Source organism: Tamandua tetradactyla, chromosome 5 (genome assembly GCF_023851605.1).
Source record: "Tamandua tetradactyla isolate mTamTet1 chromosome 5, mTamTet1.pri, whole genome shotgun sequence".
NCBI lineage: Eukaryota > Metazoa > Chordata > Mammalia > Pilosa > Myrmecophagidae > Tamandua > Tamandua tetradactyla.
The window spans coordinates 13860599-13886564 of NC_135331.1; the positions used below are offsets into that span (position 1 = coordinate 13860599).

The 25966-nt window shown below is 45.2% G+C and overlaps 1 protein-coding gene across 2 annotated transcripts; it reads right to left on the bottom strand.

Moving 5' to 3' along the window:
* DRC10 (dynein regulatory complex subunit 10) lies at positions 1–25962 on the bottom strand. 2 transcript variants are annotated; one of them, XM_077159905.1, is made up of 5 exons: positions 25694–25960; positions 6204–7028; positions 3705–3938; positions 2272–2343; positions 9–862 (listed from the first exon to the last, which is right to left on the bottom strand). In XM_077159905.1, exons 2-5 carry the CDS (start codon positions 6933–6935, stop codon positions 527–529), a joined length of 1374 nt encoding a protein of 457 aa, XP_077016020.1. In that variant the 5' UTR covers positions 6936–7028; positions 25694–25960; the 3' UTR covers positions 9–526. The 2 variants fall into 2 exon arrangements, with proteins under 2 accessions (XP_077016021.1, XP_077016020.1); XM_077159906.1 differs by lacking the exon at positions 3705–3938 and having other exon boundaries at positions 1–862; positions 25694–25962.
* Positions 25963–25966: the final 4 nt, after the last annotated feature.

Consider the following 25966-nt stretch of genomic DNA (forward strand, 5'->3'; position numbering starts at 1 on the left):
CAACTTCTAGACTCTTCCTGAGCTTTCAGAGCCTTGTATGGTGCAGAGTTGTGGGCAAGTAAATAATCCCAGAGCAGGGGCCAAGGGCAGCCTGAAACAGTGAGGCCCTGCCCAGGAGCTTTCTGTCGGCCCTGCACAGGCATCTGTGACCTCCATCCTGCTGCCCTGGTCAGAGATGTGTCCATAGTGGTCCCCAGTAGAGGGCAGTTGCAACTACCTGTCTGGTTCTCCCCCTGGGCAAAGTAGGAAGGATGAGTCGTACTCTGACACCCCAGCCCACACCCTCCTCTGGTGGAAACAGCACCTGTGAGCATGTACATGTTCACTGCCAGAAGCCCTTGGTACAATGAGGTTTATTTGTAGAATAAGCCCTTGGATGTGGTTTGGAGTCTTAATTTTATCAAATGGTATAGAGCCAGGCGTTGCGGAGCTACCTTTCTGGTAGTTTCCTGGCCTGATCCCTGGGGGTGGGGATGGTGGGCAGCAAGTATATGGAGCCAGGAGCCGTGCTCCGGGTGTGGAGAGCTCATTTCTTGCCCTTGCCCCTGCCCTTGCCCTTCTCCTTGCCCCTGCCCTTGCCCTTGCTCTTGGCCTTGTCCTTTGCCTTGCCCTTTCCCCGCCTCTTCTTCCTGGACTTGAGCATGGAGCGGACCAGGTAGCCCTTCCACATGGCCTGGATGACGGTGGCGGCCCGCACCATCATCACCATCTCCTGCTCGGCCTCCATCCTCTTCTGGCAGTTGACCTCCCGCTCGGCCCGGATCTGGGAGAACTCCTCCACCAACATGTCATGCCTCTGCCTCAGCTCCTCCAGCTGGACCTTCTCCTCCTTGTGGATGCTCTCCAGCTCCTCATACTCTGCCTGGTGGGGGGAGGGTAGGGGGTCACCAGCATAGAGTGCTGCCTCCCATCCACCCCCATGGGACCCCAAATGGGCTTTGCCTCATAATGCCACCTCTGCCAAGCCTTCCTACACCTGGGGCCTGGCGGGGGGGAACAGGACAGGATGGGGTTGTCCTGGCTCTGAATTTCAGAAACGGAAAGCATGTGGGCTTGCGAGCTGGGTGGACTTAGTTTCAAATCCCAGCTCTGCCAACCCTTGAGAGGCTTCACCTCTCAAGCTTCTGTAACTTCTCATCTGCAATATGGGGACAGTTCCCAACCTGGGAGCAGTTTCAAGGATTAAACGACACGATGTATGCAGTGTATTGGACGTGATACCAGGCACACAGTGGGGACATAAAACTGGAAGCTTCTGCTAATGAAGCTGTTGGTTTCACAGAGATACCCAGAGGGGGATTTCCAAGACTTTCTCAAAGTTCTTCCCCATGTCTAATTGCAACCTCTCCGGCTGTATAACTTATGCCTGTCTCTTCCCTCCCTCCCTCCCTCCCTCTCTTCCACTAATGTTTACCAAGCACCTACCATAAGCAAAGCATTTCCAGAAGACATGGAATTGAGAGGGCCTGCTAGCAAGGAAACCCTAGCCCCCTTGGGATCAAAGAAACCAGCATACAGATCTCCAAAGTCTCCCTGTTTTGCGGGTGCTCTTGGTCAGAGCGAGGCCCTGACCTGCCTGTCCCTGAACAGCAACCCTGCGAGGGGCACTCAGAGGCTGATGTCATTGCCAGTGCTGGGCCTCCCTGACCCTCAGGTTGGGACATGGGTCACCATTGTCATCACAGAGATGGGCAGAGGGTTCATGGAAGCCCCATTTTGTAGGCTTCTGCTCCCTGAGCCCTTCCTCCCAGACCAGAAACTCTGCTGGGTCCAAATACTTGTGACAACCATGTCTCATTTCTCCCTCTGTAGAGCAGAGGTAGCAGTGGGCTCAGAAGAGCCAACTCCCTTGCTTAAGGTCACGTAGCTGTTAAGTGACAGTAGTGTGGAACCTCTAAGTGGCAATAGAGCATTCGTTTCTTCACTGTATCCCCAGTGCAGCTCAGGTCTTCAGTCCTGCTATATGACAGAGTGCAGTTCTGGAGGCTCATAGCTGAGTCTGCTGGGGATGAGTGAGAAGGGCGCAGAGGAGCAGGGGACGTGGGCACTAGCTGGAGCCAGCATGGGGAGGCTGAGAGGCATGTCTCTGCGGCCCAGCTCCCAGCTCCTTCCCTTCCCACCTCTCCCTTCTCTGCCCGGGCAGGCAGGGGTGGGGTAGACCCTGCCGCAAGCTCACATGCCAGGGCTGCTATGGGGAGGCTCAGCACTTGGCACCAGCCATGGGCCATCCTAGGGCTTCGCCTCCTGGTCCTAGAGGATCTTGGGAAATACCTGCTTTTCACCCATCTCCGTATCATATTTCTGGATCCAATTCTCTATTTCTGTCTCCACTTTATATTTCTTCTAAAAAGGAAAAGAAAGATTCCTTTAGTTGTTATTGGATGGGATGACGTTAACGATAAACAGCACTAAGCCCCTGTGTCAGCAGGCCCTGGGTGGGCGCTTTACACGCCTCGCCTTATTGAATCTGCAAAACATGGTCATTTCTCTTCCCCCCACTTTGCAGATGAGGAAACTGAGACTCAGACGTGCCAAGTCACTTGTCCCAGGTCACAGAGCTAATGGGAGGCTGAGCCTGTATTTGAAGCCAGCTGTCTGGCTCCAGGACATTCTGTTGGGCCTCAATGCCCAGAAGTATAAAGGACTCTGGCGCCCAGCACAGAACAAATGTTGAGCAAATAACAGCTATTTTTATTATTGCCTCCATGGCTTATCACATCCACCTGTATTACAGATGGGGAGACTGAGGCTTGGAGAGGAGAAGCCACTTGCTGGAGGTCATCAGGCAAGGCAGTGGGGAGACAGGTAGGCTTCACAGCCCAGTGTCTTGCCCTGGGCCATCCTGCCTCCCTCAATAGAGGCCTCTCCTACCGAGTCCACCTTCCTGACCGAAGCTCAGAATCTGGCTCCAGCCCCAGCATCTGGGCACACCTGAATTCGTGGTTCTCAGCCTTCCCTGGCCATACAGAGCACGAGTTCTTGAGTACTGTGTACCGGCTGGCTTCATGGGCCTGTGACTCCCCCACCCCCACCCCCCACCATCATCACCCTGTGTGTTTCCATGCGCATCTGTGCATTTTCCTGGGGGAGGGGTCATGACTTCCGTCAGATGCACAAAAGATGGTGATACAAAGAGAATGGGAACAGGTATCAGAAAGGCTGGCCTTTGTGAGGAAAGGGATTTCAAAGCAAGCTGGGTGCTGGCTGGGCTGGGTCTTGACTGAGATGATGAAGGGGGGAAATGAAACGATATTTACTGACACCTGCACCAGCTCTGTATCATTCCATTTCGTTCTCCTAACAACTCATTAAGGCCGATTTTATCATTTCCACGTCACAGATGGGGAGCCTGCAGCAGGGAGGGAGTTGTCTTGTGTCTGAGACTGGACTGTCATCCCGAAGGGGCTGGAGATTAGCATCCCTGGCTTGCCCAAGGCCAAAGAGCTGGCCTGTAGCAGCTCTAAGATGGGTCTCTGCCCCCAGCCCTGGGTCCTACTGCTATACTTGCCTATCTGCCCCCCGGGGAACATTGGCTCAGGGTCTGGGCTTCGGGTGCCCCCGTGTCCGCCCCCTTCACTGAGCTGTCTCAGGGGGCAGCTGGCACAGCCCTGCCCTGCCTGACACTGCCGGCCCTCCTGGGAGTGATGGGCCCACCGTGCCCCCATGGCCCACACTGTGCCCATGCCCCCTCCCCCCCGGGACACCTTCCGCAGGGCATATTCCAGCTCCCGGTTCTCCGTGACCAGGCTGTGGTACTGCGACCGCAGCAGTAGGATCTCCTGCTGGAGCTTGGCCACCCTGGCCTGCGAGGCCCGGAAGTCCGCCTTCTGCTGCTTCTCGGCTTCCTGCTTCGTGCGGAGGAGACTGTTCTCCGAGAACCTGAGCACCTGGTGCAGGTGGTTTTTCAGTTCTTGGATCACGAAGTTCTCCTTCTCCACCTGGGCCAGGAAGAGGAGGGGCCTGTTCACACCTACAGGATCGGTCAGCGCAGGAGCAGCCGGCCACGACTCCCCGCTCGCGGGGGCTGGGCGCGCTGGCGGTAGCTGCCCTCGCCGAATCCTGTCCCTGGCCCCAACTCACAGACGAAACGGGCACAAGAATTGCTTCGTCTATTTTGGGTTGCCCAGCTGGGCCGGGATTTGAAGCCAGGTCCTTCTGACCCAGAGCCCATGTTCCTGGCCACCGCCCTCTTTTTCCTGGCATGAGTGGAGCAGGCCACTGAGCAGTGGCCCTCTGGGGCAGTGGACACATCCTGCCCGGGGCACGACAAGGGCAGGGACCCATGAAGCTGTGAGGTAAGCACACACTGCAGGGATTGCTACCCGCTCCCCGTTCAGGGCCCAGTCTGGCTGCCTTCCGGCCCTACATCGTTCTAAAACAGGAACTGGGCGGGGGGGGGGGGGTATTGGGGGGGCGGTTTTGTAAATATGCTTGGGATAGGCTTATCACGGAACATTAGTCTCCATCTGTACACCCCAGTGCTGGGGTCAGCAGGCAGCAGAGCCGCAGGGGGTCTGAATCTGCTTTCTGCCCACCGTGAGCAGGAAGGGAAGCCGCCCACTTTAGGCAAGGCTTCCTGCACTAGGTTTGGGGTTTTAGATTGGGCAGTATTATTAGCAGTTACTGAGCTTTTCTTATAGACGTCCCACAGCGTGCCTGGTCGGTGTCACCCCTCATTTTACACTAAGTCCAGTGACATGATGATGTTTGCCCATTGGCAAAAATGTGGTCTGATCCCTGTTCTGTCCAACTTGAAAGCCCGAAGCTGGTTCTGCCACCTGAATGGGACCAGCAAAGCTGTTGGTGGCCCTCTGCCTGCCCCTAAGTGTGTCAGGGTGACGACCCACTCCTCACAGTGGCCTTGCTGATTGGGCTCGAGCTGGCCCAGCAGGCTGTCATTTCTCCATTAGGCAAATCTTTACCATGCCCTCTCTGGTGCCAGGCTCACTGGGGGCACAATGGCAGCCTTGCAGAGACAAGGCCCCTCCTTGGTAGGGGAGCCAGACCTAAATCAAATCATCACACAAATATTTACTGGCAGTCTCTGACAAGTGCCTTAAAGGACAGATTCAGCAGGAACACACGAGGGGCTGCCTGACCTGGTGCGTGGGGGCGGGAGTGTGACAAATAACTACATATGCAGCCTGGAAGTAGCATATGATATTTTGGTGCACGTCAAAACCTTAGCTACCCCCAGCAGATAGAGATGCTGGGAAAGTTAGTCTGTAGCTGGGGCCACGTTCCCGCAAGCACTTATGCTTTTATCCCCCTGTCACAGATGAGAACTTAAGGCTCAAGAGCTTAGTTGTCACCCTCATGCCCCTATTAGTAAGTATGGGGCATGACATCATTCGCCTTCTTAAAAATTCTTCTAGACCTCTCACCCCTCCCACCCACCCCTTGCCCTCAGAATAAAGCATCAATTCCTTGACTGGGTCTCAAAGGGCCCATGTGATCCATCTCCTGCTCCTTTCTTCAGGCCCTCAGGCTTGCTCACTTTCTGGTTTTCTACATTCCCCCCTCCCCAACACTTATTCCCAATCTCAAAGCCTCGGCTGTCCCCTCCCCTGGAACAGGTCAGCAAACTAGGCGCACAGGCCAGATCCAGCCCTGCCTGCCTGTTATGGTACATGAAGTTTTACTGGGATACAGCCCCCTTTTCTGTTGTTTATGGTTGCTTCCACGCTGTAATGATAGAGTTGAGCTTAGTTGAATAGTTGCAACAGAAACTGTCTGGCCTGAAGAGCCTAAAGTATTTACTACTGGGCCTTTAATAGAAACAGTTTGCTGACCCCTGACATCACGCAGGTTCTTCTCTACCTCACTTACCCGGGTCCCTCCCTCTCATTCTTCATATCTCAGCCTCAGTGATCCCAACCCTGTGGAGCTAGGTTCGGTTCTCCCATGACACTCCCTTATGCCACCTGTGCTTACCCGGCATTGTACTTTTCACAGCTGCACGCTGTCGGGTCTCCAATACCTCCCTTCCCTAGGTGGAAGTGGACCCCATGGGGCTAGGAACACGTGGGGCTTATTTACAAGACCTGGCACCTACTGAGCGCTCAAAATGATACTGTTGGAGTCAATGAATGACTAAAACAAAACAAAACAATTTAAGTCACTGAGAAAAGCCCAGCTGCCAAAATATTTCTGCTGCTCAGTGTGGTTCCTTCCATAACCCGCCCAACCCTGGGAAGCGGTACCTCTGTATTCCTGTTCTTGATGCTCACGGACAATTCATTTTCAAGAGTTTCGATGATTTCTTGGTTCCTCTTATTCCGCCTACCGATATCCTGTAGGAACTGGGCCTTTTCCCTTGCTTCCATGGGGCTGGTGAGCAGCTTCTCGAACAGGAACCCCCGGAGTTCTTTCAGGCCATCAATAAAATGCTGGGCTTCTGTACTTCTGCCCTGGGTCTGCATCTTCAGGACCCTGGCAGCCTGGGGGCTGGTGAGCAAGAGTCTCAGGACATTCTTGGTGGAATCTTTCATCTGCTGAGTGAGTGGCAGGAGGCTGGTTTTCTGCTGCTCAGTGGCAAGCAGAAGGTCTTGGAACCATTCTTCCTCCTTGGCCTCCTCGTCAGCCTCCTGCAGCTGCTTCTGCACATCCTTCAGATGCTCAGTGCTGGCCAGGAGGGTCTTACAGAGCTCCTCGTGGTCTCTCACCACCTTCATGATGTCCCCTCCCAGCATCCCCTCCAGAGTCTCCTCATTGGATGCCACATAGGACAGCAGGGTCACCATTTCCACCTTGTGGATGGCCTCGTCCAGTACAGACATGATCCTCTTGGTCTCGATGGTGGTGAGTTTGGTCTTAGAGGGCACCAAGGCTTTCAGCGGGGAGGCTGGGGGTTTGGATGCCTCGGTCATCAGCCTTATTCTGTTAATGTCAGGGCCTTGGTAGAGAGCGGCCACGGCGAGGATGTCCAGAGCCATTCTGTGCGCAGCCCACTGGGCCTTTGTACACTTCGGGAGACTGACGCTTTGGTGGATGATGTGCGTCTCCCCCTCTTATTTTCTGTGGCAACCCTGAGAAAGGAAGGAGGAAGCTGTTAGTAGAGCCAGGCTGGCATCTGGGTGGCCAGTGGGGCCGCAGCAGCCGTAAATTGTTGGCATTGGAGGCCCACCCTGGTGCTCTGCGGCTTTGACACAACCTTTTGCCGAAAGCAGTGTGTAGCTTTGTGACTGCATCAGCGCCATGAGGGTGGGAGGACTAGGTGGGGCAGGTCTCATGCACACTTGTCAGGGGATCGGTTCCATGAGTGATGGAGTGGAGAGGCCAACAGGGGAAGCCACCGCAGAAGGAGGAGGCAGGGAGCTTGGGCACCAGGGTCACCCGTGGGACCAGGAACCACAGCTGTTTCCTGTCCAGGAGGAGCTGGAGCCCCAGAGGATAGGCAGTTCCTGCAGGAAACACAGCCCAAATTAAGTGAAGGGGAAAAACACCCTGGTTTCTCCCTCCCTCCTCTCTCCGGACTAAGACCACCGCCTCCCAGTGGCAGGCATGGTGGGAGGCCACCAGAGAGGGGGCCTGGGAGCGCTCAGCAAGCCAAGTCACAGAGCCAAGCAGGGAAGGAGCAAGCAGTGGACCGAAGAGTAAACTGGGTACCTATTAGTAGGTATGGGGTCATGACATCATTCGCCTTCTTAAAAATTCTTCTAGACCTCTTATCCCTCCCACCCACCCCTTGCCCTCAGAATAAAGCATCAATTCCTTGACTGGGCCTCAAAGGGCCCGTGTGATCCGTCTCCTGCTCCTTTCTCCAGGCCCTCAGGCTTGCTCACTTTCTGGTTTCTGACATTCCTATGAATTCCACAGAAACCAGCACAGCCTATTTTCACTGATTAAGTATGGATTAAAAAAATCAGGGGCAGGGGTGAACAATGAGTTCTAAACAAAACAAAACTGTTTCAATATATGCAATGTTGTATCCTTGATTCGATTCCGGAATGGAAAAAGGACACGAGTGGAAAACCTGATGAAATTCCAATTAAGTCTGTAGTTGATTTATTGGGTTTGACACATGTATTGTGGTAATGTAAGATAGGAACAGTAGGGGGAGCTGAATGAAGGGCATATGGGAACTCTATGATTTTTGCAACTTTTCTTTAAATCTACAGTTGTTCCAATGTGAGAAGCTTATTGAACAAGACTCTTTCAGAAAAAAATCTGTGGCAGTCATCAGGAATAAACAATGGACGTCACCTACATAGCTTAATGGCTAACAGTACTATCTTGGCAGGCAGCCCTACATGGGTTCAGATCCTCGCTGAGTGACCCAAGCCTGGCTGTTTAATTCCCTGAGCCTGAGCTTCCTCGACTGTAAAACAGGGATCATCAGGATCAGTGGGAAGCTTCTAGCATTAGCCTGGACACTGTGACAGCTCAATAAACAGCAACCAATATTATTACCCCAGGGTAACAGAAATCCCAAGTCCAGATCCACCTCTCAGATGTCAGCTGCCCAGGACTGGTCAGGCCTCCCAAATGTACCCCATCCCTGATGGAGCCCGTGACCATCCCAAGCCCTCCCCACCCTGATCCTTTAGCCCTTGTCTTGATGCCCAGCAATGCTACCAGCCCAGCTGCTCAAGCTCAAAACTTAAGAGGCACCCCCACATTCCTCCTTCGCCCCCACATCCAATCCGCCACCCTGTTCTATCAGCCTTCTTGGATAGCTCCCAAGGCACTTCCTTGTCGGCAGCCTCACTGCACGGAGATGACTCAAAGAGCTTCTGAGCTGGTCGGCTTACATCTGCTCCTGCTCCCTGCTCTAAAGATCATTCATGCAATAATACACTCAGGTATTTATTGCACTCCTGGGGAAATGAAAGAGATGCAGGGTGTGGCTCCTGTCCTCCTGGGTTTATAACCTAATTTGGAGTGTGAGACATGCACACATAAAGGTTCAACAATAATGGAAGTGGGTAAGTTTGTATTCTTGGAGTAAACCCAGATTATGACACTAGATTGGAAGTTTTGGAGATTATTTTGTAGGAAACTGGCATCCATTTTGATTTGAGCAAGAGGAGATAGCAGGATAAAGTCAGATTTTGAGAAAGATCTGTCGTTATAGATGATTTATAGGGGAAGAGGCTGGTGGCAGGTAGAGAGATTGGGATATTACAAACCTGCCACCTCAGGGCCTTTGCACATGCTATCTCTTCTTCCAGAAACACTCTTCTCTTTCCTTCTTGCCAACTTAATTCCTTATACTCAGATCTCTGTTCAAGTGTCACTTCCTTCCCTGGGCTTCCTGACTGGGTCAAATTCCTGTTACAGGTGCTCATAATGCCACATTGTCTGACAGGTACCTTTCTATCCCTCTTACCTGCCTCCACTATAGAGGCTAGAAACATATTATGCTTGCCTTCTCAGCCTCTCTTGCACCTAGTGGTGGCTGTGAGCACAGTTCAAGTGAACGAAATGGAAAGAAGTTTGCTGGGGCTTCAGGAAACCTTATACTTTCCTGATGCAAAAAACAAACATTAGTGGTTTAACTTCCATTTCCTGAACTGGGACTTGAGGCTGGAGCAGTCGCAGTCATCTCATGAACAAGAAGGAGGAGCCACGAGAACTGAGGAATGCTGCCTCGGATGTCATGGAGCCCCTGACCTTTCCAAGTGTCCAATGATTGTGACAATCCTTTCCTGATCACTTTGCTTCTGCCCCTAAAGTCCCATTGTCTCTTCTCATCACAGTAGCCAGAGGAAGACTTTTAAAATGTCAGATCATATTTATTACTTCTCTGCTCCAAACCCTCAAATGCGATGATATGTTGGAGCTGGCATATACTGGCTCACAAGAGCCACTGTTAACTTTTCAGGACTTTGTGAGCTGGATGTTGAACCCCTCGAAAGTTGGCCATGGTGGGAGTATTTACACCACAGAAATTTGCAAATGATACACATTGGCAGCCCCTCCCCACAAACGGGTTGTTAACCATTTTAACAACATACCACAGAATATTATTCCATCCCACTCAGAATAAAATCCAAAGACCTTACAGTTACTTATAATATATAATAATAATAGCAGTTATTGTTATTATTATAATTGCCTATAATCTGTTCGCTGTTACCATTCACCCTCTTCAGCAGTTGTACTAAACTTCTTCTTATTCTTTGACCTTGTCAAATGTGCTCCCACCTCTTTGCCATCCACCTGCCTGAAATGTCCCCCTAGATATCTGCAGACCTCATTCCCTCACTTCCTTCTCAGCTTAAATGTCAATGTACTAAGCTCTCTCCTTCTCCATGCTCTCCCTTTCCTCCTTCTCCTGTTCAATTTTTCTCCAAGCTAAGTATCGCCATCTGACATCTCTATATGGAAAAGTTTCTTTGGTGTCTGCCTATCCCCACTCCCTTAAAAAGCAAGCTCTATGGGGACACAAGGGTAGTTCAGTGGTAGAATTATTGCTGCCATGTGGGAGACCTGGGTTTGATTTCTGGTCCATGCACTTCCCCAAAAATAAACAAACAAAAATTCAACAAATGGTGCTGCAATAATGGGATGGCTACATGGAAAAATAATGAAATGTGACCCCACCACATAGCATACAAAAAAAAAAGTAAGCTCTATGAAGGGAGGAATTTCACCTATTTTGGTCACTACTGTATCCCCAGCACTGAGAAAAAACAGCAGATCCTGGGGAGAGATCTGCTGCTACCTCTTATAGGTTACCTGTGCTGTTTGCTTTTCATACTCTGTCTATGCATGTGAGAAATGTTTTAAAGAAAGGATAATTAGGACTTAATGGGTGAAAGACGGTTTTGGTTTTGGGTGACTGGAAAAGAATATGGGACTGTTGGGGAATTAGGAAAATTGGGAGAGGAAATTTTAGAGGAGCTCAGTTTTAGTCCCATTGAGCTCCAGCTGCCCTGTCTGCAGCAGACAGTGGACAGTGATGTCCCGGCTTTCCCGTGATCCCTTCCCTTTTGTCAGCGGATAGCGCCCTAGTTTTCCTTTGGTGAACTCACCCTCCCTTCCACTGTGCAGTCTTGGCGGAACTGTCAGTCAAAGAGCCCTGCCTTAAGCCTCTTCCTCTAGCCAAAGGGTGAGGACTGCGAACTCAGCTGGGCAGTCAGACTCTCCAGGGAGGGTGAATTGTAAGAGTGAGTGATACATGGGTGGGAAATGCCAGTGGTGAGTTCCTGAACCTCCTGCTACCAGGAGTCCCAGAACTTCCTTGGCTGCTCTCCTTTTTGAGGCCTGGTTCTCTAACTTTCCTTCGCTACTTTGGCTTGGCCAACATGAGTTTCTGTTGCTCGCAGTTAAAGAACCCTGGCTGACAAAATACCCTAGGTAGTCTACGTGGGACATGACTCCCAGGGGTGTGGACCTTCCTGGCAACGTGGGACAAAAATCCGAGAATGAACTTGGACTCAGCATCAAGTGATTGAGAAAAACCCTAGAATGAGCTGAGACCCAGCATCAAGGGATTGAGAAAATCCTCTCGACCAAAAGGGGGAAGAGTGAAATGAGACAAAGTGTCAATGGCTGAGAGATTCCAAACAGAGTTGAGAGGTTATCCTGGAGGTTATTCTTACGCATTAAGTAGATATCACCTTGTTATTCAAGAGGTAATGGAGAGGCTGGAGGGAACTGCCTGAAAATGTAGAGCTGTGTTCCAGTAGCCATGTTTCTTGAGGATGATTGAATAATGATATAGCTTTCCCAATGTGACTGTGTGATTGTGAAAACCTTGTGTCTGATGCTCCTTTTATCTACCTTGTCACCAGATGAGTAGAACATACAGAATAAAAATAAATAATAGGGGGAACAAATGTTAAAATAAATTTAGTTTGAAATGCTAGTGATCAATGAAAGGGAGGAGTAAGGGGTATGGTGTGTATGTTTTGTTTGTTTGTTTTATTTTCATTCTATTTTTCTGTTGTCTTTTTGTTTCTTTTTCTGAATTGATGCAAATATTCTAAGAAATGATCATGATGATGAATCTGCAGCTATGTGATGGTATTGTGAATTACTGATTATATATGTAGAATGGAATGATCACATATTGGGAATGTTTGTGTTTCTTTCCTGTAATTTTTTTTTAATTAAGTAAATAAATAAATAAATAAATACCCTAGGTAGCTGGCCACATGAGACCAGGGCTCAAGGGAGACCTTCGGGGTGGAGCTACAATGCCAGGGAGAAGAAAGTGGAATGTGAAGCCTTGAAAGACACTTTCGGTCCACCAAACCACAGTGTACTTGGCGAGAGGGGAGGGAACCAAACAAATACCCACAGTGTCTATGAACAAGGAAGAAAGGCAGGCCAAGTCAGGTGCTCAGGTCATGTTCCTTGGCCAGGCTGGCTCTAAGAGGACAAGCCTCTTTGGGGACTCAGACTAAGCTGGGGACGGGCATTTTCTTGCGTCTCTTTGATCCCCCTCCCTGTTCCTGCTCCCCTGTCAATCTCGTGACTTCTGTTAAGGCTTTTCCTGAAAGTAAAGTTTTAGGGACAGGCATGGAGCTTCCACAGCTTCTCTGAGATGAAGGATCTGTGTCCTATGGCCACAGGATAAATGGGAACAAAGTGTTTAATAAATGCACTTCTCCCTATTGTCCCCCAGAGCTCTCAAGCATAAATCAAAATGCTTGAAGCCTTCAGAGATTACAGCTGGAAATGCAGCCTTATATGAAATGTTTCCAATTTGCTTTCAGCCAAATTACCTCTTTTGCTTTAAAGGGCAAACTTGTTTTCTTTGATTATGATGACGCCCATCAGTTCTTGACAGCTCATTTGGTGAACAAGAAAAAGCCAGTAGAACTAGGATCGGGGCGGTGGGGGGTGGAGGGTGGTGGCTGCATCTGACTCTGATGACGACTATCAGTGGAGAATCTCTTTTCCTTAAATTCTAATATTATCACCTCACGTCCTTCTTAATGTCACCAACCTTAATATTTAAATAATTTCCAACTTAAACCTCTCCTTTTAAAATTCCTGCCCTGAGAGTGAAGCAAGATTGTTGATGGATGGGGGACTTTAATTGGATTTTCCCTTTATTTGTCATTAATTCTGCTGATGAACTTTATAAATGGAAATATATCTTTATCATGCAAATTACACCTTGTCTTCATTCAGATAGGCTCCTTGGGTATTTTATTACTTTCTCTCTCGGAACATTTTGACAAAAAAGGAAGGAAGGAATGAAGGAAAAGTTGGTTTGAGGAAAATTTTACTTCCCGCCCCCGGGGAGAAACAAAAGGAGAAACTCCAACACCTACAACTACCCCACAAATCCAACACTAGCGTGGAGAAGATAGAAGGTGTTAAAAAAGAAAAAAAAAAACAAAACTGAGCATGTGTATGTGGGGGCAGATTTCATTTTAAGGAATGCCATTTAAGTATTAGCTAATTCTTGAAAACTTTCTATATGCCAGGCACTTCTAAATGCTTTTACAAATTAATTTCTTTAATTCTCACAACAACCTTCTGGGGTAGGCGCTACGATTAGCTCCATTTTACAGCTGCGCACACTGAGGCCAGGTATTTCCCAGTTGGTATGTGGCAGAGGTGGGCTTTCAGCCTCTGAGATGTGTCTCAGGAGCTCCTCGGTTTCCTCACTGGTCTGTAATCCTCGGTGTGGCCATGGGAACAGTGGTATCAGTCTGAACAGTGTATGGCAGCAGAAAGAAAGGTGGACCTGTTCTGGTGAGGTGGAAAGAGCCCCTGCCTGGTGCCCAGCCAGTCTGGCTCAGTTCTAGTCCTTTCTGCCCTATAGGCATGGAGCTCCCCTGGCTACACTCAGGGTCACAGTTTGCAACAATACAGCTGTCACCCCATCCCTTTCTCCTGGCTTAAGGAAGTTTACCAGAAGGCAAGTGCGTGAGAGTGCCTGGATCGTTTTAGGGAAAGCTTTGAATCAATCCACATTTTGAGTCAGTCATCCACATATTTGGAACTTTCCAGCTAATTACCAAGACACACCTCTGAAGTGATCATGATCACGACACCAGGCTTCCTTCCTGAGATTTTGTTCTAATTTACCATTGCCCAAATTTCTCTCATTTCTTACCACCTTTGTGCTTTCTGCCAAATCTATAGATCATGCTATACTATTACCAACCTTTTTTAAAATTTTAAATATATTTTCACTCTAATATACTTTTCACTAAAAAGGAAACTTTGTAACTCCACTGGAAAATCTGCATCCCTTTCCTTACATAGAAGATGAAAATGTCTACATCCTGGTGGTATCTCATTCTAGCCTGAGTCTGAGTTCAGGTCTCTGTTGTGAAAAGCGAGATTAGCAAGTGGTGGAGAGAGATTCAAAGAACACCAAACTGAGACTTTCTCACTGATGTAACCAGGATTAAGAGAGACCCAGGAAGGGAAAGGCTTCTCATCATGGGACTCAGTGTTACTTGGCATCATATCTGTTCATCTGTTCCTAAACCGGATTTCATTGAACCCACAGAACCAACTAAACCCATCTTCCTTTAGTTCTGGCCTTCCGTTAAATCCACAGGGCATGTGTTCTTAGACAATTTAATTCTTCCTTCATGGATTTTAGCTGTGACTAGGGTTTTGTGCCCACTGAGCTCTATTCTTGATATTTCCCATGGCTTGATCAAAAACGTTGCCCTCAGCTTAGATAAGAAAGGATGGTTTACGGTTGAAAATATGATTGGGGTGGACATGATAGAAATAGGTTTTTCACATGAGATACATCTCATGATCTTTGTTTTAATTTTCTACCCTATTGAAATATTTGCAACTTCTGCACAATTGTAGATCAAATAAAACGCTGTTGTGGATTTCACAATTTTGCATAGCTGATTTCATGTCCTTTTGACAGTTCTGTCCTGCTTCTGAGAGTCAGAATTCTCTCCCTCCCCGCGTTCCCAGGACCTAACACCATATGCCTCATCCTTACACCAAGGCTTTGGTGGTGACTCAGAGAAGTCCATGGTGGGGAAGGGATTCCTGGCTGCTTAGTACCAACTCCATTACCCAGGGGTTCTGGCTTAGGAGGCAGAGGTTTGGCTTTAGAGCAGCAGTTTTCCTTTTAACTTCAGGAAGATCCTTCTAACCTGCCAACCATGTAGCCAGCTTTTTTTCACAAGTACTTTCTTAAATGCTATATCTGGGCCTTCTGAGTCCAGGATGGGGAAACTGAGGGCTGAAAAGGATCAGCAAATTCCCGCCAGAAACTGCTATCCCAAACAATCGTCACATAGTAGATGCTCAATAAATAACTGGTAAATAAATATAGAAGCAGCAAACCCAGATTACCAATAGCCCCAAATTCTCGTGGAGAAATGCTGGTACAAAAGGAAAATGTTATTTTATAAAACATATAGGTTCTGAATTACAGGCATGAAAGTAGTGTCCTATTTTAATAGTGAAGACTGTGGGTCGATTTGGCCTATGGATTGTTTCCACATCTGCTCTCAGGGCTTGGAATTTTAAAACGAAAGATTCAAATATAATTTTTTCATGGCTTAGTTGTTTTTTTTTTTTTCCTAGCGCCACTTCTGAACTGTTACCCAATCCTCTCTTATCCTTTTAGAAAACTCGTGTTTTGCTAATTATATTTGGTTTACAAAAGTTTCCCAGGCTGTTTAGCCAGGGTATGGGCAGATGAGTAAAAAAAAAAATAAGGGCAAAAAATAAATAAATAATAGGGGGGGATAAGGGATTGAAAAAATTGTGTAGATTACAATACTAGTGGTCAGTGAGAGGGAGGGGTAAGGGGTATGGGATGTATGGGTTCTTCTTTTGTCTTTTTATTTCTTTTTCTGGATCACTCCAGAAAATGTTCTAAAAATGACCATGACAATGAATATCCAGATACGATGATATCGTGAACCACTGATTGTATACGCTGGATAGAATTAAAAAAAAAAAAAAAAAGATTCCCAGGCTGGGACTGTGGTAGAGAATGTTGGAAGTATTAGCAGATGGTGACAGATCGATGGCTGTTGGACCAGTGCTTTGCAGATGGATGATAGTTCCGGGCAAATTCACCTGACTTTCTGGGCCCTCGACTCCTCATTTCTGAAGTGGAAAAGAAAAACATGAACCTATTTATGGTGATTAAATCTGTGGGCTCCAGGGTCAGACACGCAGGGTACATCAGCACTTCCTAGCTGTGCAGCTTTGAGCAAGTTAGTTCACCTTTCTAAACCTCAGCTTCCTCATCTGTAGAATGGGGACAGGAACGGAACCCATGTTTGGTAGAGCTGTTATATTAAAAGAAATCCTGGCTCAATAATGGTTACCTTTTATTTGCTATTTCAAAAATGATATAATTTAATATTATCATTTGAATACCTCCTGAAATAGATGTAATTTTCCTCAAGATAATATAGACATTTTTTTGAACAGGAGGGTTTGTAAAGGGCCAAATGAACCAGTTTTGACTCCTTATTACAGTTTCTGTTTTTAGTTTTGCTGGTCGCTACATTATTCATCGTGATTTTCTGTCAGTGATGGTGACAGACTGGGCTTCCTTAAGCCATTTGCCATTTTCTAGCCTCCTACTTCTTACAAATGACTTCATCACAATTTTTTATTCCTTTTTTGGCTACAGTATAACTTTAGAAATGGTTACTTCTGGTTACCTCTGTCTGTACACAGTATCATTCAGGTGGTCTTCAGACAGGAGGGAGAATTATCTAGTAGTGAATTTAGGTTCTACTCCAAAAAACTTGCCACTTTTACATTTTACATATTTTAAGAATGTATTTAACCGTAACCTATCAAATGCAAAAGACCAGCTTTTCCTGAGGGATAGAATACCTTGACATGTCCTTTTAAATCTAGGATTGTGACCCATGATTGGGTGGTGAAATAAATTCTCCAGTTGGGACTAGGGTTGAAATAAGTGAAATAGAATAGAAGAAGTCAGAAAGCATTGCATTTAGTAAGTAGTAGTTTGTAATTAAACAGGTGTGTGCTGGCTGAAGAGGATAAATGTTTTTCTCTGGTTTGTGCTTTAAAAACAACTTCTGTGTTCAAAACCCCCAAAAGCAGAGGCCTTTGGCCGCAGGATAAACCCATCGCTATTATTTAAAAGCTGAGAAACAAAAAGATGCTCTTCCTTGAGGCTCTATATTTCAAAGGTTCTTGAATTTTAATCACTTTTGCTTTTAGTTCCACAAACAAGAGCCTGAGGGAAAGGTGTGTGTGTGTGTGTGTTTAGCATTTGCCTTGTGTGAAAATATCAGTCTAGAACAAGGTTTCTCACCCTTTGCACCGTTGACATTTTAGACCCGATGATTCTCTGTTGTGGGAAACTGACCTGTGAATTGCAGACTGTTTAGCAGCATCCCGGCCTCTACTCGATACATGCCAGTAGCCACCTCCTCCCTGAGTTGTGACAATCAGAGTGTCCACAGACACTGCCAAATGTCCCCTGGGGGGAGGGAGGCTGTCCCTGGTAGAGAACCAGGGGTTACAACGATGACCTTGTTCAGCTCCTCCCCTCCCCGACCCCAAGCCCTGTGCTCGTTCAGGTTCAAAGGCAGGCTTGTCCACAGGTCCAGACAAGGCCCTGTCTAAGGAGCTGACGTGGTGCCTTCTAAAGCCACCCCTAGTTATAGAACCAAGTTTAGATTCACAAGGCTGGATGTTAAGACACCTGGGTGCATGGCCCTCCTCAGACGGGGCTTCCCAGGACAACTCGGGACAAGTCCCTTGTGTGGGGATGTAAAATCTATCCCAGCCACATCAAAAGGGAGCTGTGTGGAGGAAGGACGCAGTAATAGATGGGGAAGTGCTTTGCACAGTTAAACACCCTCTACAAAAGTGAGTGCTAATGATTATTATTACTGAGGTTGAGGCATAAATCACACATTGTATGTGTTCCTTGCCTTGAGCTCTCCTCTCCTGGGGCATAAAGGGAAGTGAATGTGTTTGTGTGTGTCGGGGGTGGGGGGGAATTAGTAATTTAACAGACTAGAAGAGAAGACCCACCCATTCATTTACTTGTTCACTGGGACTGTGTATAAACCCCAAGCTCAAACCACGGCAGTATGTATCTAGAATGTGTTCCCTGAGGGAATGCCCAGCCCAGAGCCACTCTGCCTGTCTGGGATGCCCTGGACAGCCTATCCAGCCCGGAAGCGGGAGATGGATGCTATGATTTGGCAGCCTTGGTTACTGCTGCTTTCAACCAAAAGGCAGTTTTTTTGCTGTCTGGAGAGAAGGTGAAGTCTGGGAACGGAAATAGTGTGTTGATTTCTTGCCTTCTACATATACATATACATATGCACATGCATATACATATGCACATGCATACACATATACATACGCATATACATATGCATGCACATATACACGCACATAATCTGCACATGCATGTACATATACATATGCACATATATCTGCATATGCATGTGCATATACAAATGCACATACATCTGCATATGCATGTACATATATATATGTATGTACATATATATATACACACACACATATGCATGTACATAATCACTCTGATTAGTTGGGGTTAGAAAACTGGGCCAAGACTGCTCAGGAGGAGGAACTGGAGGTTCCCTGGGGGGATTTAAACTGGGATTGAGCCACGTGACCTCTGGAGGGAGTGTGGTCCTATGGACAACTTGATTTCCAGACAACTTCCGGCCTCCTGATCTGTGAGAATAAATTTCTGTTGTTTTAAGCCACCCGATTTGTGGTCATTTGTTATGGCAGCTCCAGGAAATGAATACATTCTCTTCACAACAAATAATTATCCAGCCCAAGATGTCAGTTCTGTGGAGGGTGAGAAATGTTGACTGGGCATAATGTTTCTGAGGTTCATGCATGCTGTAGCATGTGTCAGTTTATTCACTTTTATTACTCAGTAGCATTCCATTGTGTAGACAACCGACAATTTGTTTATCTATTCACCTGTTGACAGACATTGTGTTGGTTTCGAGTGTGGGGCTATTATGAATAATGCTGCTAAGAACATCTGTATATGTCTATGTACAGATCTATATTTGTACGTTTTCATCTTTCTCGGGTGGATTCCTAGGAGTAGAGTTGCTGGGTTATTTATGGTCAGTTTATGTTTAAGTTTAAGAAGCTGCTAAACAACTTTTCAATGTTGGTTCTACTATTTTACGATCCCACTAGTTATATATGAGGGCTTCAGTTTCTCCATATGCTCATCAGTACTTAGCATTGTCTCTATTTGTTGGTCATTGTAGCAGGGGTGCAGTGGTATTGCATTATGGTTTTAGTTTGTATTTCCTGGTAATACTGGCCTCAGAGAATGAGTTGGGAAGTGTGTCTTCCTCCATTACTTTTTGAAAGTGTTTGTGAAGGATTGGTGCTATTTCCTCTTTAAGAATTTTATACAGTTCACCAGTGCATCCATCTGGGCCTGGGCTTTTCTTTGAAGGAAGATTTTGAATTTCTACTTCAATTTCTTTACTTGTTATAGGTCTATTGAAATCTGTCTTCTTGAATCATCTTAATACTTTGTCTTTCCAGGAATTTATCCATTTCATCTATGTTGTCTAATTTTTTTGCATAAAGTTGTTCATAATATTCTTTTGTGATTCTTTTAGTTTGTATAGGGTTGGTAATGATGCCTCCTCTTTTATTCCTAATTTTGATAATTTGTATCTTCTCTTTTATTTTCTTGGAAAGCCTAAAGATTTGTCAATTTTGTTGATCTCAGAGAACTTACTTTTTGGCCTCAATCATTGTTTCTATGCTTTTCTGTTTGATCATTGATTTCCAATCTAAATCAAATTTCTTTTCTCTTTCATAGTTTGGATAGAGTCTGCTCTTTATCTAGTTGTTGTTGTTGTTTTGAGGTAGAAACTGTTATTGACTTGAGATCTTCTTTTCTGATTGTGCTGGTTTGAAATGATGTATGTCCCTTAGAAAAGCCATGTTTTAATCAAAATCCCATTTCGTAAAGGCAGAATAATCCCTATTCAATACTGTATGTTTGAATCTGTAATGAGATCATCTCCCTGGAGATGTAACCCAATCAAGAGTGGTTGTTAAGCTGGATTAGGTGATGACATGTCTTTACCCATTTGGGTGGGTCTTGATAAGTTTCTGGAGTCCTATAAAAGGAAACATTTTGATTTTAGAGAATGAGGGGATTCAGAGAGAGCAGAGCAGGATGACATAGCCACAAGAAGCAGAGTTCACCAGCCAGTGGTGACCTTTGGAGATGAAGAAGGAAAATGCCTCCTGGGGAACTTCATGAAGCAGGAAGCCAGGAAAAGAAGTTAGCAGATGACTCTGTGTTCGCCATGTCCCCTTCCAGATGAGAGAGGAACCCTGACCGTGTTCACCATGTGCCCTTTGACTTGAGAGAGAAACTCTGAACTTCATTGACCTTCTTGAACCAAGGTATCTTTCCCTGGATGGCTTTGATTGGACATTTCTATAGACTTTAAAAAAAAAATTATTTATTAAATAAAAAAAAATTAACAACAAACGAACAAAAACACTCTTAACATATGATCATTCCGTTCTACATATATAATCAGTAATTCACAATATCATCACATAGTTGCACATTCATCATCATGGTCATTTCTTAGAACATTTGCATCAATTCAGAAAAAGAAATAAAAAGACAACAGAAAAAGAAACAAACCGAAAACAGAAAAAAAAGAGATTAGATATACCATACCCCTTACCCGTCCCTTTCATTGGTCACTAGCATTTCAAACTACATTTATTTTAACATTTGTTCCCCTATTATTTATTTTTATTCCATGTGTTCTACTCATTTATTGACAAGGTAGATAAAAGGAACATCAGACACAAGGTTTTCACAATCACACCGTCACATTGTGAAAGTTATATCATTATTCAATCATCATCAAGAAGCATGGCTACTGGAACACAGCTCTACATTTTCACACAGTTCCCTCCAACCTCTCCATTACATCTTGAATAACAAGGTGATATTTATTTAATGCGTAAGAATAACCTCCAGGACAACCTCTGACTCTGGAATCTCTCAGCCATTGACACTTTGTCTCATTTCACTCTTCCCCCTTTGGTCGAGAAGGTTTTCTCAATCCCTTGATGCTGAGTCTCAGCTCATTCCAGGATCTCTGTACCACATTGCCAGGAAGGTCCACACCCCTGGGAGTCATGTCCCACGTAGACAGGGGGCGGGTGGTGAGTTTGCTTGTTGTGTTGGCTGGAGAGAGAGGCCACATCTAAGTAATAAAAGAGACTCTCCTGGGGGTGACTCTTAGGTCTAAATTTTATGTAGGCTTGACCTATCCTTTGTGGGGTTAAGTTTCATATGAACAAACCCCAAGACTGGGGGCTCAGCCTATAGCTTTGGTTGTCCACACTGCTTGTGAGAATATCAAGAATTCAACTTGGGGGAGTTGAATTTTCCCCCGTTCTTACCATTCCCTGAAGGGGACTTTGCAAATACTTTTCCACTCACTGACCAAATCACTCTGGGATTCATCGGGGCATCACTCTGGACAAACCAACAAAATCTCATGTCCTACCCAAGGTTCCATGTATTTATGGTGTGCAACCAAGCTATCTACATAAGTTATATTAGGAAATGCACTAGTCAAAATATAAATTTTGTACCAAATAAACATTTTTTGCTTTAGTCTCACACATAAGTTGAAATTTTGAAATATTAATTACCATCTATTTTCAGGACCCTGCAGTAATGGCATTCCTTTGTTCTTCCTCATGCAAAAACATTTTTAAAATCTGTACATTTAGTCACTATCATTATACACTCTAGGCATTCCTAGATTATACCATTCTATAGACTTGTTTTAATTGGGACATCTTCTCAGCCTTAGAACTGCAAACTAGCAACTCATTAAATTCCCTTTTTAAAAGCCATTCCGTTTTGGGTATATTGCATTCTGGCAGCTACCAAACTAGAGCACTGATATAGACATTTAAAGCCATACATTTCCCTCAAAGTACTGCTTTAGCTGCATTCCATACATTTTGATATGTTGGGTTCTGTTTTCATTCATTTAAAAATATTTAAAATTTCCCTTTTGATTTATTCTTTGACTCGTGGATTATTTAGAAGTCTGTTTAATTCCCAAATATGTGAGATCTTCCCAGTTTTCTGTTATGGATCTATAATTTAATGTTATTGTGGTCAGAGAACATACTTTGTATGATTTAAATCTTTTAAAATTTATAGAAACTTGTTTTGTGGTCCAGATTTGGTCTATCCTGGAGAATGTTCCTATGTGTGCTTAGAACAATGTGTATCCTCTGGTCATTGGGTGGTATGTTCTATAAATGTCAGTGAGGTCAAGTTGATTGATATTGTTTTACAAATATTCTATATCCCTACTGGTTTTCTGTCTAGTTGTTTTATCAATCATTGGCAGTGGAGTATTAAATCTTTACTTTTATTGAATTGTCTATTTATGCTTTCAACTCTTGTCATTTTCTGCTTTATGTATTTTGGACTTTTGTTGTTATTGCCTATTTATTTTTAATTGTTATCTCTTTCTGCTGTCTTGACCTTTTTATTGGTATGAAATGTCCCTCTTGGCTCTAGTAATAGTTCTTGTCTTAAAGTCTTTTTTATCTGGTATCAATATATCTACTCCAGCTCTCTTATGGTTACTGTTTGGATGGATTCTAAGTTTTTACTTTCAACCTATTTTTTTTTACCTTCAAACTATTTTAATCTTTGAATATAAAGTGTGCTTCTTATGGATGGTATATAGTTGGGTCTTGTTTTTTTTGTCTAGTCTGACAACCTCTTTTTGATTTAAGCTTTTATTCCATTTGCATTTAATTATTTAGGTATAATTATCAATATGGTTAGATTTACATTTACCATTTTACTATTATCTTCTATGTGTTTCATGTCTTTGTTTTTTTGTTCCTGTTCCTCCTTTACTGCCTTTTATTGTGTTAAATAAATAATTTTAGTGTGCTGTTTTGATTTCTTTGTTGATTTTTAAAGTATTTTTTGAGTTATTTTCTTAGTGGTTTCTCTAGTGATTATAATGTATACCTTAATTTATCACAATATAACTCAGAATAATACCAACCTAACTTCAGTAAAATATAGAAACTGGTCTAAAATATCTCCTTCACCATCCTCCTCTTTTGTGTTGTTATTGTCACCTTTATTACATCTATACATATTATAAACACAACAATAGAACATTATAATTATTGCTTTATGTAATCTGACATCTTTTAAAGTAGTCAAAGGAAGAAATGATAAAAATGTTGATTTTTTTCGATGTCAGTTTATCATACATTCCTTTAATTCTTTAAACATGGTTTCCTTTAGTTATTTGTACATATTTATAATAGTTTCTTTGAAGTCTTTGTGTGCGAAATTCAATATCAGAGGATTCCCAGAGATAGTTTCTATTGACTGCTTTTTTCATCTTTACACTTTTTTGTTTCTCTGCCTGCCTCATAATTTTCTTTGTTGACTATTATACATTTTAAATAAAATTTGCAGCAACTCTGATTCTCTCTCTCTCTTTTTTCCCTCTTAAAAAACTGTTGTTTTGCTTGTGCATTTGTTAAATAAGTTGCCTGGACTACATGTGTGAAGTCAGTCTCTCCCACGATGCACAGCAGCTGCTGTCTCTGCCCATTTCTTTTTCTTGTTTTTATATTTAAGCCTGGCTTCCTAGGGGTTGCCCCTGTGTGTGCATAGCTTAATGTTCACCACAAATTGGTCAGAGGTTGTGCTCCAACACTTTCAGCCAGGAAGGCTTTCATTCTCTGCTAGGGAGAACAATGTTCAGGTTGCTTTCAAGCCTACCCTGGCTTTTAATTTCTGCCAGACCTCCTTGTGTCTCCTCTGCAAGTGTGTACAGGCTCCGATGGCCAGGGATGCATAGGTGGTTGGACCTGCTCTATTCTCTGCTATATATATGTGCATCGCCTTGGTCAATGCAGGATATGTGGAGAGCTTATTAAGCACCCTATAGCTGTCTCACATCTCAGGATTCTAGGTTGCTGATCCATTTTGGCTCCAAACAGGACTGCAGCCTTGGGCTTAGTGGAGTTGCTGGCCCTCCCTGTTCACTTGCCACCGAGGTTGCCACTTCAACTGCCAATGCTCCAAATTAAATAAGCCCCCTCAGGCAGTGACAGTGAAGCTATTAGTTTTCATGGCCTGCCTGCCCTGATTGACATATCACACTGATAGAACTGGGGGGAGGGGGAATAGAAGCAGCCACTGGTAAGTATGCCACAAATTTGAAGTTCAGTGGTTTTCATGTACAAATGCTCTCAGTTTGTTCTATGCCTTTGATCAGTTTCCAGAGTGCTGAGATAGAACTAGACCGTTTCGCCCAGCTTTATATTTGCTTTTTGAGGAGAGGATCTGTTGACTTCCTTGCTTCATCACGTTGGATATGACTGTTCATAGGTGTGATTTCACATTTTTCTGTATGTTATTTGATTGTTTATTTCCCACATTAGGCTTCAAGCTCCATGAGGGGAAGAATGCAGTTTCCTTTACTGATTGATTATTCTATACCAACACCTAGAGCAGTGCCTGGCCCTTACTGGGCACTCAGTAAATACTTGTTGAATATATGAATACTTAAAGGGATGGAAGGAGAGAACTTCCTTGGAGCTGTTTTAAGCAGGAAGAGTCATGGCTAGATGTGTTTTAGAAAAAAAGTTGTTATTATCATTAATAGTAGTAGTACTATTACTACTTAGTCCAGTTTGATAAATCTGCTAGAATGCGATGTACCAGAAATGGGTTGGCTTTTACAATGGGGATTTATTAGTTTACAAATTTACAGTTCTAAGGCTGCAAAAACGTCCAAATTAAGGCATCAAGAGAAAGACTCCTTTTCTGAAGAAAGACTGCTGGCATTCAGGATCCCTCTGTCATAGGGAAGGCACACAGCTGGCATCTGCTGGTCCTTCACTCCTGGGATTCGTTGCTTTTGGCTCATGGTTTCAGTGGCTTTCTTTCTCAGCTCCTGTGGGTCCTTCCTGATTCTCTGGCTATTTCTCTCTCTAAGCTCTCTCGGCTTTTCTGTCTTTTATGGTCTCAAAAAGGACTCCAGTAAAGGAGTAAGACCCACCTTGAATGGACTGGGTCACATCTCAGTTGAAACAACCTAATCAAAAGGCCCACCCAACAATAGTTCTGCACCCTTAAGAATGGATTAAAAGAGCATGGCCTTTTCTGGGGTCCACAACAGCTTCAAATCAGCACACCACTTTTTCCTGAGCACTTACTATGTTGTTGGCCTCTGTGCCAAGCTCTTCATTGCCTTACCTCATTTGATCTTCGCAACAAACTCTTTGTCTGAAAGTATGTACAATGAATCACATTTTAAGGGTGGGGATGGGAATTAACTTCTGAGGTCTGCACGTAAGTAAAAAATTGGTGTAATCAAAATGACCTAATTTAAACATTCACACAAGATGCCTTTGATTGCATGCCAGCCCATGGTTGTCGGGTGGAATGGTAGGAGACTATAAGCTACCCTCTTACCCCGTAGCACCTATGTTTGACTTGAAATAAATGAACTATGATGTGCCTCCACTTGATTTAGCTGGAGACCCGAGGAGGATGTGCAGGCGGTCGAGAGGGAGGTCCAGATTGAGGAGAGGCAGAGGCTGGAGAGTAGGGTCCTGGGGCTCGGACGAGCTAGGGATGGGGCTACTTCTTTATGGAGCCAAAGGAGGGCGGGTTAGTTCCTATTCCATATCTCCCTCTCACCTCTGCCTACGCACACACCTGATCACTCACCTGTTCGGAAGCCTCCAGGTCTCTGCCCACAGCTAATTCGGTGGCGCCTGCGTTGCTAGGTGACCAGTCAATCTCAGGAGGCGGGACTCGGCATCTGACTGACTTTCCTTTTCACCATTCAATTTCTTATTCCGCTCAGTTCGCCCCACCTCCTGGTATTTGACCAATCAAGAGCGCCGTCTCTCTGCCTCTGCACCAATTGCAAGAACCGGGACTCCCTCTGGGTTGGGCCAACGAAGGGGGGGAGGGAGGGAAGAGGAAAAGGGCGGAGCT